Here is a 17,545-nt window from a genome sequence, read left to right as displayed (position 1 = left end):
CGGTAATTATTTCATAATGTGATGACTTTTGTGTCTGCCTTCTCGCTTATAAACCAATTAAAATACCAAATCAAGTGACCGTGAACCTTTATTTTAATTATTTTAAGGCTCTATTGCGTGTGTAACGGGTCCTTGTGCAGTTACTCAAAGATTAATCCCTTATCTTAGTACGTTTCTGGATTAATTTAATATTTTTTTACGTTCAGGTCGAAACCGTTTATTTACTCAGAAAAATATATATTATATACATTTGCAAACCCGTATATAATAACAAAAAAGGTATAACTATACGTCTCATCCTAATGAATATATACATTATTCACTTAAGTTACTATAAAGCAATAATATATTTTTTAATGTCTTGTTATGTCCAGACTGAATTTTAACAAGGAAACTGATCGAACGTGATTATTCTTAAAATCTTTGTAACGCAAATCGTGATGACGTTTATAACACTACATCGGATCTCAACGAATGGGAATGACTAGGCTCGTGTATGTTACAATAGATATGCCAAAGAAGCACAATAAAGTTCATTATTCTAAGTAGGACAGGCCTCCTTCCTTATGCCTATCCTTGCTGCATCAGTCGGTGAAAGCTCTATCTGTTATACCTCATGATGAGGAAGTAGATCACATATCTTAGCTTTTATAATCTTTTGCACGCTCTTAAAATATAGGCAGGCTGTTCCCATCAAACTTGCTTTACAACCGCAAACGTAAACCGATTCTGCATAAATAACATTGAATGTATAACGTTGCATAATCTCTAGATGATAATAATCTTTTTATGAAAATATACATACTTATTTCAAATTTAATAATACGCTCAGCTTGTGAAATATATCAACAGGTACGAAGACAATGTAACTTAATCCGCTACTGGCAATTATCAGTTAAAATTGTATTTCCTTAAAGAAGTTTCATTGGAAATATGACGCTTAACTGCAGTAAACTTACTGAATGCAGTTAAGGATCACATTTTCATAGCAATAATTTAGGGTGATGTTAATTTTATCGATGTATCAATGAAATGATGACTGTTTTTTCAAAAGTTTAAATGCAACTATCTATTTTTATTAAATGACAGAAAGCAAATTGTTATTTTTTTCTTATTTACATAGTCTAGTAGCGAGACCCGATGGTACATAAAGATGATTCGATATTTACGTATACATTGGTACATTGCATAGCATATGATCAGATATAAAAAAATCCCTTCCCAATATAACGGAACAATGAAATTGTCATAACAATGGTTAAAGGCTTTCAGGCTCAGGGTAGACTATAATACATTTGGAGCATTTTAAACAGTTATTTAGAACGCACTATACGCAATAAGCATTAGTATTTAAATGTCGATTGTCCCACGACGTCGGGCGGTGTTACTTATTGAAGCCGCCGTAACATTTTATTTATATCAAACACCCCAAGTAAGGGTTGGTGTATACAAATAGGCAATTTGGGGAAATCATACACCCATTCGATCAGTTTACACTTTTTTGATAATATAATACGCTTATACCAAAAAGCTAATAAATTGATCCAAGTCATAGATCACAATTCAAACACTTGTACTACCTGTACCGGATAATAGAACTGGCGGTGTTGATTGGTTGATTTCTATTTGAGATTGTAGATGCTGCTTTGACTTTTGGGATATTTTGGTTAATGTACTACACTAAATTAGAATTTTATAGAAAACGTTTTCCGCTTGCAACGTATGGCTTAATGTTAGAGGCGTAGTAAGTAATGTCAAAGTATCATCGTTTGCGCTTGTCTCATTGCGACATACGCGTGCGACGCCCGCGCTTGCCGCGCCGTGATCGACGAAATAAACCGAAACAGCGTATGAAAACTCTGTGAATCTGCAAAATGTTATGTCACCATTCACCTATGACGGAAGAGTTTTAACGAGCATCGTGATGCTGAAACACGAAAACAAGGATATACGTAACTGACGTATTTATTAAAATAATGTAATTGCAAAAATCAACTACAGTGGATGGCTACTGGGTGCTACCGTGGTGTGCAGTTGAACTTTGCTGACTTCCACGGTCGCCTCTACCGCCACTGGTTGATTTACATCGTGTGGAACTAATTTACGTGCCATCTTGTCTTTAGTACAAATGCAAACTTTTGGATTGGGAGTAATATTATTTTCTTCCATGTAGTCTAATCGGCGTATCAAGAACGCATTCTCGCGTTCTAGTAATGCTTTTTCCCTAAACAAGGCTCTCTTCGTTAATTCAGCTTTCGATATTTTATGCCATAACCTTGTCAAGCCCGTAGTTGTAGTTATAGCGTTGACAACCATGGCATCGTCAGATTGCTGTCTTCGGGCTGATAATTTGGCTTGGGTTGGGGAATGAGGCATAGCTGAGCCGTATGGTAGAACTTTTTCTCGGCGCGTTTCAAATTTTCTACAGAGTGCTGCCATACGAAGTATCTTATCAACTTTTTTAAAAGCTGCATCCAACCATTCAACAGCATCGTCAGAAACTCTCACTAACCTCGCTAACTGCCTCACGTCGGTTGCAACTCCATCGTACATACTTTTCTTTAATCTATAACATGCATCTCTGTGTCTATCTCGACGGTCTCTAAAAACTGCTTGTTTTGTACCTGACTCGTAAGCTGCTAATTCTGTTCGTAGACGTTTGAGCAACCCATCACTGTTAGCAATTTTCTTCCCTTGTGATGCTATTATGTCGGCCATCATATTTTCTTTACGTCGTAATTTTCGAACTTCCTTCTGATTTTCCGCAGTGTCTAGTACATATGCTCGAAGTACAGCTTTATATTCATCCCAAGTACTGTTGTAATTATTTTCAAGAAAAGACCGTAAATTTTCTCGGTCGTTTTCGAATTTACTGCGATCCTCATCCTCTTTTACTAAATTTTCACCGCGCGCTGTCCAAGCCATTGAGTCTGCGGTAGTATGACCATGGTACAACAAAAGCTGCAAATGTGTTTCAGCTGCTGTGTGGTCTTTCATTATATTAGTGCTATCATCATCAGATCTTTTCAACAGATCAGCGGTCCTACGATCATTTTCTTTCGACAAGTCATCTAAGTCATTTAAAAACTTGTTTATCATATTGTCGATTGTATCACAGAAGCTAGCTACGGTTCTTTGAAACTGATCATCAGCTATGTTCATGAGTTTTACTGTATATTTGATAATATGATCTTTTTTATCATATACTCTTTCAAATACATGCCACATAACTTGAATGTCTTGTCTAAATATCGGTTCTTTTATTTTAAGCATCATCTCTTGCCAGCTTTTTTCGAGTGTACTACGTCTTTGTGCCTGGGCAGAAATCTCCCGTTTAAGTTCATCGCGTTTTATCTGTTTCCGAGCTTCATCCTCCAGCCTTAACTTCTCTAGTCTCTTCTCCTCTTTCTTTGCCTTCTTCTCTTCTTTTGTCATACCCATTTTGCATAAATTTTAAGCAACAATGTTTTTTATATAAAATAAGTTTATTACAAAATGCTACAAGTGTCACTCAAACTAAGCTGTCACTTTTGCACACCTAGAAAAAAAAACCTTTTCAGTCAGATACAATACTGTATGTCAAAAAAAAATACTAATACTAATAGGTCACATAGATAACGACCAACATAAATTATTATCATCGGACAATATTCTAAACGAAAAAAAATGTACTACAGGCTCGTTATCAGGCGCTGGTGGGTGGATGCGAGCCTCTACAGAGTTATTTACACAAGCGATTGCCAGAAAACTTGAACAGCGAAGCAGCCTTAAGAACCGTAGGCGATGTGGCTCAATGTGTGCAGTGGTTGCGTTCGACTTTCTTGTACGTTCGAGCTGCTCGAGATCCCAAGAAGTAAGTTTATCTATCGCAACGAAATAACACAGTGTAATGATATGCAAATATTTGCATGCTGCAAAAAGTTCGTTAAAGTATTTCACCTATTCATAATTATATCCAATTAGAACAAATGTTTCTTAAATCTAACTTTGAAAGTCTTCGGTTGGTGCTAAGCTAGGTTGGTGTATTAATATCCATCATTATTTGTATCAATACTTGCTAAGTTTAACCAAGAGCTGGCTCCAAACTGTTGTTCACGAATTTTTATTAATGAATAATACATACTGAAATATCTTTTCAGGTATCTCAACTTACCAATAAATTCACCTCCACATCTTATCTCCAAGAAAATTGAAGGTATTTTTTCAATTATTAATTAGTTTTTTATGACATAATGATTTACTATTTGTCTTAAACTACATACCTGCTTCATTTCCTCTATAGCACTTAATACTAAACATTATCACTAGGTACTTTGACTTAGCTTAGCCCGAACTCCCATTGGCTCCTATCGGAGTATATTCCTACCATTACATTTTAGTTATTGTGATTTAAAACGTAGGTAACAGTGAAGTCGCTCGAATGATACATATAATGTAGCCTAGCCCTTGATTTCATTTGACGGGCACTCTGTGGTCGGAATGAATACCGCAGAGTCATCATTCATCCGTGTAGATCCAACACGGCCTCCTAGAAATAGATTTCTGTAGCGAATTTAGACTGTGCTACAATAAAACTCTATTAATCGTATTTGAAGCGGGTATCTCATAAAATACTTTAAAAAAATGACTTACAACGCCCCTGTTTAGGCCAAGATATCATAAGAAAATCGTCGAAACGTTCTTGGATAAAACAACATATGTACATGTTTAGCCAATTTAAGAGAAACGGCTGCTATTTGCAGGTAGATTTAAGGTAGCTGAGTCAGTAATATATGTATTTTGGTAGCTTTTTTGACATTCCTCGATGAAGAATTTCTTAGTCTTGATTGATGATATTTAGCGTCCGTAATAGCGAAAATATTCATTGTAATCTTTGCGTTTATTGCATAAAATCTTATAAACCATGTATTTGCCGCACATAATAACGTCTATTAACTTAACCGAGGGCTACAATTAAAGGTTTTTTCTACTTTTAACAACCTATTATGTGAAACAAACACGTATTTGCGAAGGTATAATCTATTAATTGACAGATTTAAATAACATTTGATTGTCCTTACAACGAAATACAAATATTGTGTTTTGAGAATATTGGCGGAACTGCGCTATAACCGAATTTTATAAATTATAATTTATATTATATTTTTTTAATGTCACGTGACATATGACATTTCGGCATTATTAGTTCTAACATAGTCCGTAAAATACAAAACTCAACTGTTATTAGTAACTTAAATCGTCGAGCTTCAAGATTCGGGATTCACAATCACATGAATGCCGATTGGACCAATGCTGTAGCAATTTTTAATTGTATTAGCGTGTTAATTGTATGCATTATTCATGAGTTTAACTTAATTGGTAAAGATGAATGCATATATTTTTAATTCGTCCCAATAATATCATTACCCTTACCCTTTTAAATTAGCTTTCTTTAAAAAAAGTGGAAGGACATCACAATGTTAAAGTGCTTGTAAATGTTTTGAGAACTCAATTACACCATTATTTTTAAAATCTTGGTAAATGAAGGATGAATGGAGAGAATAGCGGAATCACTTGAACAAGTTTCAAATCATTAGTTTTGTCGGAAGATCCCATCAAAACTTAATAGTAGATGTAATTGTTATGATAACAATATTTTTTGTGACTTATACGTCGGCCATCCTAATTACGGAAAAAAATTATAAAATTGTTTGTTTATATAGAAATACGACATTACGGAATTATTTGATAGAATTTTTATATCAACAAAAATATTCTAGTCACATAGGAGTACAAGTTGTACTATTTAGTTGTTACACATGTTTATAACTTTTTTCTTTTTTTTGACCTATTACTGTCCTACTTCTGGGCAAGGGTCTCCTCCCAAACGATAGAGAGGTTAGGACTTGAGTCCACCATGCTGGCCAAGTGCGGGTGGGGACTTTTTGGTTTATGACTAAAAATATTATTTAGATTTATACAAATTAACTGAGTCACAATGATTAAGATAAATAGATAGATACAGAGACTGACATACTCTGCTACTCTACGAGGCGTGTGCTCTTAAAAGCCTTGTTAAACTCAGTACCTACTGAATTAATCACTCTACACCTGAACTCATCACTGCTAGTCAATTAATAATAATATGATCGGCCTTTTTATGGTGATATGGATGCTCTTTAAGTTTTTCATGATTTTATTATGAGTAACTATGCAGTGTATTATATTGCCAGCATATTTATTTATTCTCTTTCAAATGTTAGAAATGAATACTTGATAATGAATATTTTAGTCTATAGTTATTTACAACAATTTATTGAATAAAACAGTACCTACCTACCTAAGTATCATTATACCTACTATTAAATCTGGATAGTATTACATTGAACCGAAAACAAATACAAACATAACCAAGACATCGGAGCCGTTGCCTCTATTGTATTTATCAATATATATAATATACATATATTTCCTGAATTCTATCCAAAAAGTAAAACATGTAACTAATCATCCTAGTTCAATGTAATGGGATACGGAACTACCAGTAAAGTTCAAGACTAATCGGTAGAATCTAGACCTAGATATTGTAACAATGTTGTTTATAGGTGTTGGGATGTTAGTATGTTATTCCTGGCATTTTATAGATGAGCTTATGAAATATTCATATTTACTTTATCTATCTGTATTATCTATAATTTAATATATTCATAACTACACATGAGAATCTAATGTCATCACCGTATGTTATAATTGCCGTTTTATTGATACAAAAAATAAAAAATCATCTTATAATTGCTTCTACGACGTTGTTGGGTCACAACAATTATCAATTAAATGTTAATGGATATAATATTGCGTATTATAGTCATAAGGTCGAACCAAGTGGAGTATGAAGCAGGCATTTTTCAAAGAAAATAGATGTGAGAAATAAAAACAACTAGAGGAAGTCCTTTACATAAAGGCAGTATGTCTTGTCAAGTAATGATCTAAAAATACTTATGCACTTATAATCTAACAAATAAAAAAAAACATAAATCATCGACATGTACCTATGTATCTACGCGTATAACTTTTGAACAACTAAACTAAATTGGATACTTCTTTTTGACATGTTTGTAACTGTCGAGACAAGGTTTTTATGGGATCGATGGGATCAAAATTTCCATGGGATAAAATTGTGCAATACCCGGACGAAGTCCGGCCAGTCCGCTAGTTTAACATATTTTTTTCGTTGCCATTGGAATGTTGTTAACATATAAATCAGATTTTATCTTTTTGAGTACTGATGAGAAGATGTCAACGCACTTATCTTAGTCCTTGCATCAAAATCGTGACCCATATGCAGTAATACCGCAGAATAAGTAGTAATACGCACTCTTAACATTGTTAGGATGATCCACAGTCTTACTATAATGAAAGGTCAATCGCTGAACCTAACTTAACGGATGTTGCCATAATGTCAAATATTAACTTACAACTTTTCCGTAAGGTCAGTATGTGTCACTCTTTGTTTACCGAATTACATTATTAAAATGTATATTGTAAACAAAGAAGGCTTTAAAGTTCTACTAAGATGCCAAAGTGATCTTTCGAGTCATAATCATAATATCGTAAAAAGTTTAGATGCTGGTAAGTAATATGTGATCATAAATAGTTTACATCTGTCTTTTTTTTAACCTATACTGTCACATTGTTGTTCTTTCTTTCTTCTCCAACGGTCTCTATCATTAGCCACCTGCCACCCTTCTAGATAAGTGTCTAAATTGTCATGCCAACGTTTACGTTGCTTATCTTTAATACAATAACTAATTGATTCATAAGTACTTAGTTGTAGTAGTTATTGCGTGACACTCAAGTTCGCTATCCCAGCTCCTGAATGGCCTCGCTTAAGTTCCGGATCGTGATTGATGGATGAGTTGTCCACACGCGGTGATCCTTAGCATTTGTCGATAGCACGCGATCTTCTACGTATCCTTGGTACAAGCGATCGGCTGACCGCGAGAAAATGTTTATTTTATTTTTTAATGATGGTACATAAGCAATGGAAATCGACATTATCCCAAGCACATAAGAAAGTGTTTTTAGAATAATAATACGCTCTAAGGATATAGTTAAACAATTAAATCCTCGTTCTGGACTTTTGCAAGAATAAAATATTTTTTCAAACAATCAAGTTTATTTTGTCTAACAAACATTTTTACCTTCTAAGGTTAAACCACAACATTTCACATGATATCAACTACGTAAAGTTTATACATACATTTACTCATAAACGCTCGATTCTTATACCTTAACAGGCATTTATTTCATGCCCTTTAAACGTAAAGCTATTTCTGATGTCGTCGAAGGCAACTTAACGTGTGTGTTTGTGCTAAATCGTAGCAATTGTAAATATCACGTCATTGGAATGCCAATTATGTGTATTCATCTTCACTTTAGTTGTAATTATAATTGCTTTAGCCCTTGATTGTATCTAATTCTTCCATATCCTGCGTTGTTGTTCTTCAACGAAGCCCTTATGTGGAATAGTTGGAAGGCGTGTGATGCATCTTCGCACCATAAGCGTATTGCAACTTTTGACCTATATCTCCTTGTTGGATGTCATGAATAATAAACAATGACAATAGTAATATCTTAAATTGATTATAATACGTAAATAGGCCATACCTACTCTGTAAGGATTTCCTCTTTTTTATAGTTGTGCTACATTAGATCACTACTACTACACACTATACCTACGTACTAACGCCGTTCAAATAAAAGTACACTTGACCTTTCTATAATGTGATTCCTATAGATATATTACTTGACTAACTTTTTTATACCCAAACTGTAAGTTTATTTATTACTTAGTATTAACAACCACATTTTTAATCATGTCTTAGCAAAATGGATACACTACATCAGCTTTGATATAAAATTTTATGAAACTCAGAACATAAATGACTTCAGGTATTTATGCCTTATTTCCAGAATTATGTGTAAAAGCAATGAACGGTTTAGCCACAGCGGGTTTGATAACTATGGATGAAGCTAGCTGCATTGAGTCTACTGAAGCCGGGCGACTCATGTCTATATTCTATTTGGACTTGGAAACTATGAAGCAGCTTATGAAGGTACTGTAGCCTGCATATACAAATATTACTTTATATGAGAAAATACATTACGTATGTTACTCGTAAATGGCTTGACCAGTTTACATGAAATTTGCCATACTTAGTTAGTTCTGTAGTAACTTTTTTTTTATAAATCTTTTTGCGTACTATTATTTCAATTATTTCAAGCTTATATTAGGGTTAAGGGTCCTAGGTTTATTTAATACTGATTAGCCTGCCTCATACCTCAAAATGCTTTAGATTAACAAGTATCTTAGGCCATTTCAGATTATGCCCTTCCTGTGTATCTGTGTACCAAAATCTATACTCGTAACCTTCAGATTTATAATATACCTAACATTAATTTCTTCATCGTAATCACACAAGCTGTCTACACAAGTCTATTACAGGACAGAATATAAGCCTCTTTACACAAAGGCATTATAATAAAACTTATTGTAATCTGCTCGTACCTTGTCACAGTATAGAGTTACTAATATCTACTTTGTATAAATTACACAGGCCTATTTGAAAAATGATGTGTTTAATAAATCTTAGTACTAATGATCTACACCTAGTGTCATGATCGTCGATTAATCTACGCTATACTAATATTCAAAAGATGTTTGCTTTTAAGAATTAGTTCGTTGGTACAGTCGTATAGTACAAACTGGCTAATTTAACTACTTGAGTGCTTTCTTCAGTTCAGTGTTCAGTGAAATTATTGTTTTTGTATAAAAGACACTTAATATTTTATGTATATACATATTTTATATTTTATGTATATTGTAATTACAACTCGCCTGTATCCAAGTTTATCATAAGGCTTAACTTTTGCACTAAATACCAAAATTAAAATCATTTTACGTTTTGACATATCAGTATGTTGTGAGTGGGACTGATTGTGGGAAAAAAATCTGGCGTATGTGACAAATAAAACCTATAGTTATATAGTTAATTCTTCTACTTGCAAATTAGGAAGACATACCAAGACAATATTTCAAAGCTGGAGCCACTATTTTAGTTAAAAAAAGATACAGGATGATGATCACCCACACCCACATACTGTAAAGTTCAGTATTTATAGTGTCATCATGTGTTTAATTGACCTTTGCGCAAAGGTCAAAGTGAGCTGAGCTTAATTGAACAATAATTAAGCAGCTACTGTATTATGACAAAACGTGGCCCTTTTTATGCAAAGGTTATACATATAGGTTTTGTTATTTATAAGTAATAATCGTTTTTTTTTAATAAGTAATCGAAGTTCGGGCACTAGGCACATAGGTTTATCTTTCTGTGTAATACTATACGTAATGTTTTTTGGAAAGTTTTCAGGGGTTGCAATATTGTTCAATTGAAATACAACGTGTTAAAATTTGTTAATTGCTTCTAATACCAAACACTACATGCTAGATAGAGTTAGTTTCAAAAATTGGAATCAATTTGACAAAGAATATAAAATTGTCGTTTTAGGTTGAATATTTAGTAAAATTACATAAATCCAAAATTTTACAAAGTTTATTGTTATAACAGATAGAAGGCACAGAGTCCCTAGAACGTCTTTTGGTAGTGATATGCGAAAGTCACGAGCTGGCCGACATGCACTTGCGCGTGGACGAGCGCCGATGTCTCAACACTCTCAACAGGAACAATACTGCTGCCACCATACGCTTCCCTATGAAAGGCAAGATTAGCACACGACAGATGAAGCTTAATTGGTGAGTCCGTGTTTTATATTTGCATTAGAATATGAGTTTCTTATTACTTTTTCCAGCTATTAATCTTTTATATTTTAGTTCTCAGCAAGTCTTTAGAAAAGTTTAAGATAGGAACATTATCTACTTAGTTTTTAAAGTAGGTAGATATATTGAATTTTGAGAAAAATGTTTACAGGCGCTAGTTTGAATAGGTACAAAACAGCGACTTATTCTCTCAACTCATTTTGCTTTATACTTAGATGATTGAAACCAACTTGATTGTTGTCACCAACAAGACAGTCTAGACGAACACTGATTATTTCTAAGAACGAACCGGACTTTAGCTAGAAATATCCAGGAAAAACCAACAATTATCTAATCGCCACTTTACCACAAACACATTTTCACATAATACAACTCCGCCCACTATTTTATCGCTATTGTCATGTCATTAAACGGCGATATTTTCCACCGGAAAATGTATTGTTTACTTTTCTTTATCGTTTAATTAAAGATTTATATCTTCCTTAAACCTGACAGTATAATTCAAGCTGTGCTCGGATGTCTCGCAATCCCTGACCCATCGTTAAACCAGGAGGCTATGAAAATTATGAGGATCGCGGACCGAGTTTGTAAATGTTAGTACCTACTTGCATATTATATTTTAACAATTCAACTGTAAGTAGGTACGTAGGTATTTTTTGTTATATAATAGTTGTGGTTATAAGGTTTATCTCGTGTTCACCCTTACAATAAAAACTTTTGCTCTCTAAGTACCAAATTACTCGTACCTAAATCAGTTCGGCAGTTTTATCTTTAAAGCGTATCTGACGGTCACGACAAAATTGCATTTTTATTATTAGTAAGTATGAATGCGATTCAAGTGACTTATGATATAATGGAAACGTGGGCGAATATTTGGGAATTCCCGCAAAGGGTCATTGCCCAATTTATTAACTTGAAAAGGACGTTTTCAAAAACTTCTGGGTTTCTTTGATCGTTTTTTAAGCCGACCACTTGACAAACGATAAGTTTATGCTATTTTATTATTACTGAACCGCATTATTAAATACTTGAGAAACAGGATTTCAGAACAGATAGCGACTGGTGGATTCAGAATGGTAGTTTGGGAGATGTGAATTTAAATACCTTTAGTATCAACCGAATACCTACTATCTTGTAAAAGTGTAGCAATTCAGGTGCTTTTAAGAGAGACAGCAAAAACATAGAATCTCCTTGGATCTACCAATGCAGATGGTTATACATATCTTCAAAGTTTATTTCAACATTTTCACAGGTCTCGTATCATTCGTCACTCGGCCCGACCTCATATCCCGCCAGCCACAGTTCTACTCAGCTGTGTTAAACTCTATTATCTTAGCTAAATGTATCACGGCTCATCTATGGGAAAATTCCCCGTATGTGAGCAAACAGCTCAAAGGCATTGGACCTACTTTTAGTACGCTGTTGGCTACAGCGGGAAAGGTCAACTTCATGTTACTTGAAGAAAGTCATCCTAGAGATTTAGAAAGGGTATGTTCTACTTCCAAAAACAAAAATTATAGGTACTAAGTATAATACAAAGTAGATTTTAGGCATTTTTCGACTATAAGACCGTTTTCTTGAAATACTGTTCCATTCATTTGATATCAAACTTAAAGGTGGTATTTGAAAAGAGTATCTAAGTATATGCTATGTAGTATAGAAATAGGTACCAAATTATTTACAGCAAGTTATACTAGTATTGTGTTTTTAAGTCAGTAAATAGTTACTTATAGTCTTAGCATTAATTAGGAAAGTACCTATTATATTTATTTTTCTAAGTTTTATTTTACTTTCAGATAATGAACAAAGGTGCTCCAGCCGGCAATGTCCTTCGCAAACAAATAAGTCTTCTACCAAAGTATCAGCTGACTATGTTACCGATAGACGAGAATACAGTCACCGTACAACTAGTGCTAATAAACCAGGCCTTTCTATCAGAAAATATAGAACAGCTTACTGCAGGAGCTACACATAAAAGCTATATCATTGTAGGGGATTCTAACAACCATGTTTTACTTCTTGCATCCTTCAAGTAAGACTTTACAAATTATACTTAGTCGAGTTGGATGTGGCTTTTTCATAGTATTTTTGTTGCAGGGATAAGGATTTAATAAGTGTTTTCGATGGCACTATTACACATGAAATAAGACGAAGACATAGCCATGAACATAAGATATTTGCTCACTGCGTTAGTTCAACATTTGGTAAGCTCTTCTTTTTTTAACTTAATTACAGCCAGCTCCAAAAATCGCTTAAAATATTTTTATTTAATCTTTTGAGACCCTCTATTATAAAGCACTCTACACATACTATTATTATTCCGTCGAAAAGCACTTAAAATTAAAGTGAATCACTTAATTCCAACTAATTCCATGTGATTTTGTTTAGTATCTAACTATTTTATTGAAAAAACAAGGTTTTGAAAGAATGAAGTTGTTAAGCGACTTATGTAGCTGACTGTAATACATAGGTACTAAATACGAAAAGGAATAACTACTTAACATAATTTCGGTTTTTTTTTACAGTTGGTATTGACGTACAAGCAGAATATATCTTCAATGACCTAAACCAATTCTTTGGAGCACCTAACACAAATTATAAAAACGAAGTCCCAGTTAAAGAAACAGTAACAAAACAAACTTGTATAACAGATACATTCAAGGCGAGAAAGAGAAAGAGCACAGCTGATTTAGATAAAACACAGTCAAAGGAAAAGAAGAAACGAGACAACGCTATCATTGAAAATTTCAAATACTTAAAACAAACCTTTGAAACTGCTTCGAAGAATGTAAAAGATAATGTGAATTTATCTGTCGATGCACATAACGTTCCAAATTATAAAACTGATACCATACCAGAAAAGGAAACTGTAAGTAGAGATAAAAACAACGAAGAACTATCTAATATAGAAATAATTAATTTGACTGAAGATTTTGATGACAATGATTTTATAGACGATGAAAAAATTGATAGCATTTTGACCGAAATCGAAAGCGAGATGTCTAGAAAGAAAGAAAATTCAATAAACAGTAACTTCAAGAGTCAGCAAATAGATAAATCGAGAAGTCTGTTATCGAAGTTTCAAAGAAAACCAGCTCCAAACTTTTCCAGTCGAACAATTCTCGAAAGAAATAATGAACCAAGAAAACGAAAGCCTGCAAACGTCAAATCAAATTATAATTTCATAGAATTAATAGAAAGGAATTTAGATGTAAGTGATGAAGACGACAAACCGGTTACGACTAAAGAAAATAATGGATTTTCCGAAACTATTAAAAACCAGATAAATAAATACTTACGAAGAGCAGAAACACATACTAAAACATCTGACGCAAACGTAGAGTTACTTTTAGATAATAAAAATAAAGATCTAAAGGGGAAAGTAGTAACGGATTCTGATGGCGAAGAAGATTTACCTGCAACACAAAAGTTATATCCTCGATACGAAATTAAGGAAATCTTAGACGGTCAAAACACGAAGGTAAACAATAGTAAGGGATTTAGAACAAAAGACCTTGGTACTTCTGACTGCATAAGTTATGAAACCGCCGAAAACAGTTCACCGAAAATATTTAACACTAATAATCATTTGACTATTGAAAGAAGTAAAGATACGCCTCAAGATGACGTAAATCCCAATATTAACCTTGATAGGCTTTCCGTCTCAGAAAACCCTGTTATACAACATAAGATACATGAAAATATCGATGACTCTGTACAGAAATCAACCACTTTCGCTACAAATTTGTGTGACTCAATAGAAAGACCAAGCAGTTCATGTAATATTTCAAAAAACCCTCTAAATAGTGGAGACGGTACCAGCAGAAAGAAAACTATAGATATCCAGAATGTTTTAGGTCCATCAAAAGATAATACCTTAAATACAAATGAGCTAGAAATAAAACAGCATATTCGTACACAAGGCGACGATCTAGATCTAATTCCTTTGCGCGACTTTGAAGGACATACCCCTGGTAATAAAGAGAACGCTGATACAAATTATAAGAATTACAGTTTAGTACCTTTTTCTAGCAAAGATTCCACTGAAACCGATAAGATGAACGTTAAAACATTAGAAAAGGTTGCTGCGGAAGAAGATTTTAAAACAGATCATTTGAATATTAATCAGTTGTCTGAAAATAAATTGGTATTAGCAACGCACATTAATCCCAACCTAGTATCGCAAAATGTAGCTAGAACTGGAATGAGCAATAATGATCCATGTATCGATATGGACAATTCCTCTCAATTTTGTTCAAACAATTCTAAAGAACAGAACAGAAATACTACAGAATACATCAAGAATTATTCTTTTTCGACAACAAAATTTGGTGTCTGCACTAAAGAGACGCCCGAGTATTCGGTTAGAGTAATAAAGAAAATTAAAATGGACTTGGATATCACCGAGATAGTGTCTTCTACTAAGCCTCGACAAAGCGATATACCAAATTTTAATTTAAATAGTAAATCGTTTGATGCTGAAGAAGTTTCTTGTAATGAGACAAATAATGATAACACTAGCTACAATTATTATAGACACTTGGGACCGTTGAATGCACTGGAATATGCGGAAAAAACATTTAGCAGTGACTTAGTTGAAGATGAAAACAAAAATTCCTGTCAAGTTTTGGTCGATCAGAGACCACAAGCAGGACATGAAAGTATTGCAACTGCGACGTATGAAGAAAATGCAAAAGAAAACTTTGAAGACAGCCTTAAAGTTCTCGAAATCACGGATGATAATAACGATACAAAATACAAACCTAATACTAATCTTGCAAACAATTCCACTATTGAATGCAAAACTAGTCAGAACCATAATAATGTTAGTTGTAATCAACCCAATAACGAAATAGAAATAGAGGAAGTAGAAAGAGGTAAAACAGTAGAGAGAACTGAATGTAACAAAGTGCAAAATATATTGCAAAAATACAGCAGAATATTAGGGTAAGTCTTTTCCAGTGGTAAGAGTTGTTAAGTACAGTTTTCTATATTTTTATTTGTCTAAATATCAATCCTGTCTTTACAGAAAAGAACCTGCCAAACCACCAGTCTTTACACCGCAACACCACAGTTCTACAAATAGAGATCATACGTACCAACAGTTTCCGGAGCAGAAGTTTAAAAAACCGTTTAAAATAAGCGACATTCAGAAACTAAAAGCTACTTTACCAGATACAATAATAGACTGCAACAAGAAGAATAGCGAAGAATATCTTCCAGCATCGATTACAGCAACAAATGAGGAAGCAATGAATGAGATACATGTACCATCAGACCATTGCTTGCCGTGTTACAATACTGATCCTGTTGACTTAGATGTTTCATCTCTCGTTGAAGAAAACATAGAACCGATAGAAATACCAGACATTGATTTCGAGCCTGCTGCAGAATTTAAAATAGACCAGTCAATGTTTGACCCTAGAACTCTATTGCAATGTACTGTTGATTCTGAATGCGAAGAGATTATTCCGCCTCCGCCACAGTTTTGTGATAATGACCCTCCAATTCCAAACTCACTTAACTTCATTTACAAGGATGGTAATGTTTATAATAACATCAGTCAGTACGAAGACAAACCATATGATTGCAGTTCTATACTGCAAGACGATGATCTTAATTACAATCAAAACATATTTGAAGATCAATGCATAAAGAACTTGACACCGTCAAGAGAAATCGAAACGTGGACTTTGGAAGAGGACGACGCCTGCGAAGATATATACTCTACGGCAAGTCCAGCTAAATCCTTTACTGTTATACGAACAAATACTCCTAGCAGCTTTAATGTAACGGGAAATGACTTCAAGGGAAGGCATGCTAAATTGGGGCAATTTAAATTTAATCATAAAAATAAGTTAAGAAAATGAAAATAAGTATTAAACTTAATGTTATTAAAACATTCAATACTGTGTAAGATTTGTATGAGTAAAACAGTATCTATTTAAAATAGGAGTTCAGTTTTCTTCTACTTTGCGGCTGTCACTTATATAGAGCTAAACTTACGCTAATAACTTCCCATTCCACGCTAACATTTTCACGGAACGGTGCAGTGGTACGTGGTACAAGAGACTTGAGATGGCTATGGTCAGTAATGTATAGCTTTCCTAAGCAGTCCATAAAGGTCTATACCTAGTTAAATTACTCCGACGAGTTATTTCCAGTACATAGGTACATATGTAATAGTACAAATGTCTAGACAAGACTGTATCCTACGTAGGTAGGTACCTATGCACCCCACATTGCACCGATCGACAATAAGGCATGCGCACAACCGAGAATCGACAGACTAAACGAGACAGGGTACCTAGGTATAAACAGTGAGCTATAAGTATGCCATGTATGATTCCTGCTAGGTAGATATTGGTTTTCTGATAACTTATATTACGCTACCTACTAAGCATTAGTAAGTAGTTCATTCATCGGGTGGAGATTTAATAAATGATTATACTGTTTTAACAATACTTTTAATTTCGAGATTCCTCAATATGCACGATACCGCATGTTCGCAAAGGTATATTAAGTGTAATTAAAAAAATGCATTGTACGTAGGGTAACCGGTGCGCATTCCATAATATATATTACCTTAGATTTTAGTAAGCTCGACGGACTGACCATATCCTTGTCCTAGATGTGTAAAGAATGCTCAGAGCCTGATACGAATTAGTCTACAGCAGTAGGTGCTGGAGGCTGCTACATTAGTCCCCTTTGTGTTGTTTGTAAAAAAAG

The 17,545-nt window shown here is 33.9% G+C and overlaps 2 protein-coding genes across 2 annotated transcripts in view; one reads left to right on the top strand and one right to left on the bottom strand.

The window, feature by feature from the left end:
- LOC142977749 (uncharacterized) overlaps nucleotides 1–16,893 on the top strand; it is a 35,720-nt gene extending 18,827 nt beyond the window's left edge. The window contains exons 13-23 of the mRNA XM_076121830.1: nucleotides 3,678–3,853; nucleotides 4,140–4,195; nucleotides 8,953–9,095; nucleotides 10,608–10,792; nucleotides 11,312–11,409; nucleotides 12,069–12,304; nucleotides 12,613–12,848; nucleotides 12,914–13,020; nucleotides 13,342–15,763; nucleotides 15,846–16,548; nucleotides 16,870–16,893. Of these exons, the coding sequence (XP_075977945.1) occupies nucleotides 3,678–3,853; nucleotides 4,140–4,195; nucleotides 8,953–9,095; nucleotides 10,608–10,792; nucleotides 11,312–11,409; nucleotides 12,069–12,304; nucleotides 12,613–12,848; nucleotides 12,914–13,020; nucleotides 13,342–15,763; nucleotides 15,846–16,548; nucleotides 16,870–16,893 (4,386 nt within the window). The remainder of the gene's footprint in view (nucleotides 1–3,677; nucleotides 3,854–4,139; nucleotides 4,196–8,952; nucleotides 9,096–10,607; nucleotides 10,793–11,311; nucleotides 11,410–12,068; nucleotides 12,305–12,612; nucleotides 12,849–12,913; nucleotides 13,021–13,341; nucleotides 15,764–15,845; nucleotides 16,549–16,869) is intronic.
- LOC142977722 (dynein regulatory complex subunit 2-like) lies at nucleotides 1,996–3,511 on the bottom strand. The gene has a single exon (XM_076121800.1). It carries the CDS (start codon nucleotides 3,439–3,441, stop codon nucleotides 1,996–1,998), a length of 1,446 nt encoding a protein of 481 aa, XP_075977915.1. The 5' UTR covers nucleotides 3,442–3,511.
- Nucleotides 16,894–17,545: the final 652 nt, after the last annotated feature.

The sequence above is a fragment of the Anticarsia gemmatalis genome, chromosome 13, assembly GCF_050436995.1.
Source record: "Anticarsia gemmatalis isolate Benzon Research Colony breed Stoneville strain chromosome 13, ilAntGemm2 primary, whole genome shotgun sequence".
Taxonomy (NCBI): Eukaryota; Metazoa; Arthropoda; class Insecta; order Lepidoptera; family Erebidae; genus Anticarsia; species Anticarsia gemmatalis.
Note: the sequence above shows the minus strand (reverse complement) of the source record. Positions and strands in the feature narration are given on the sequence as shown.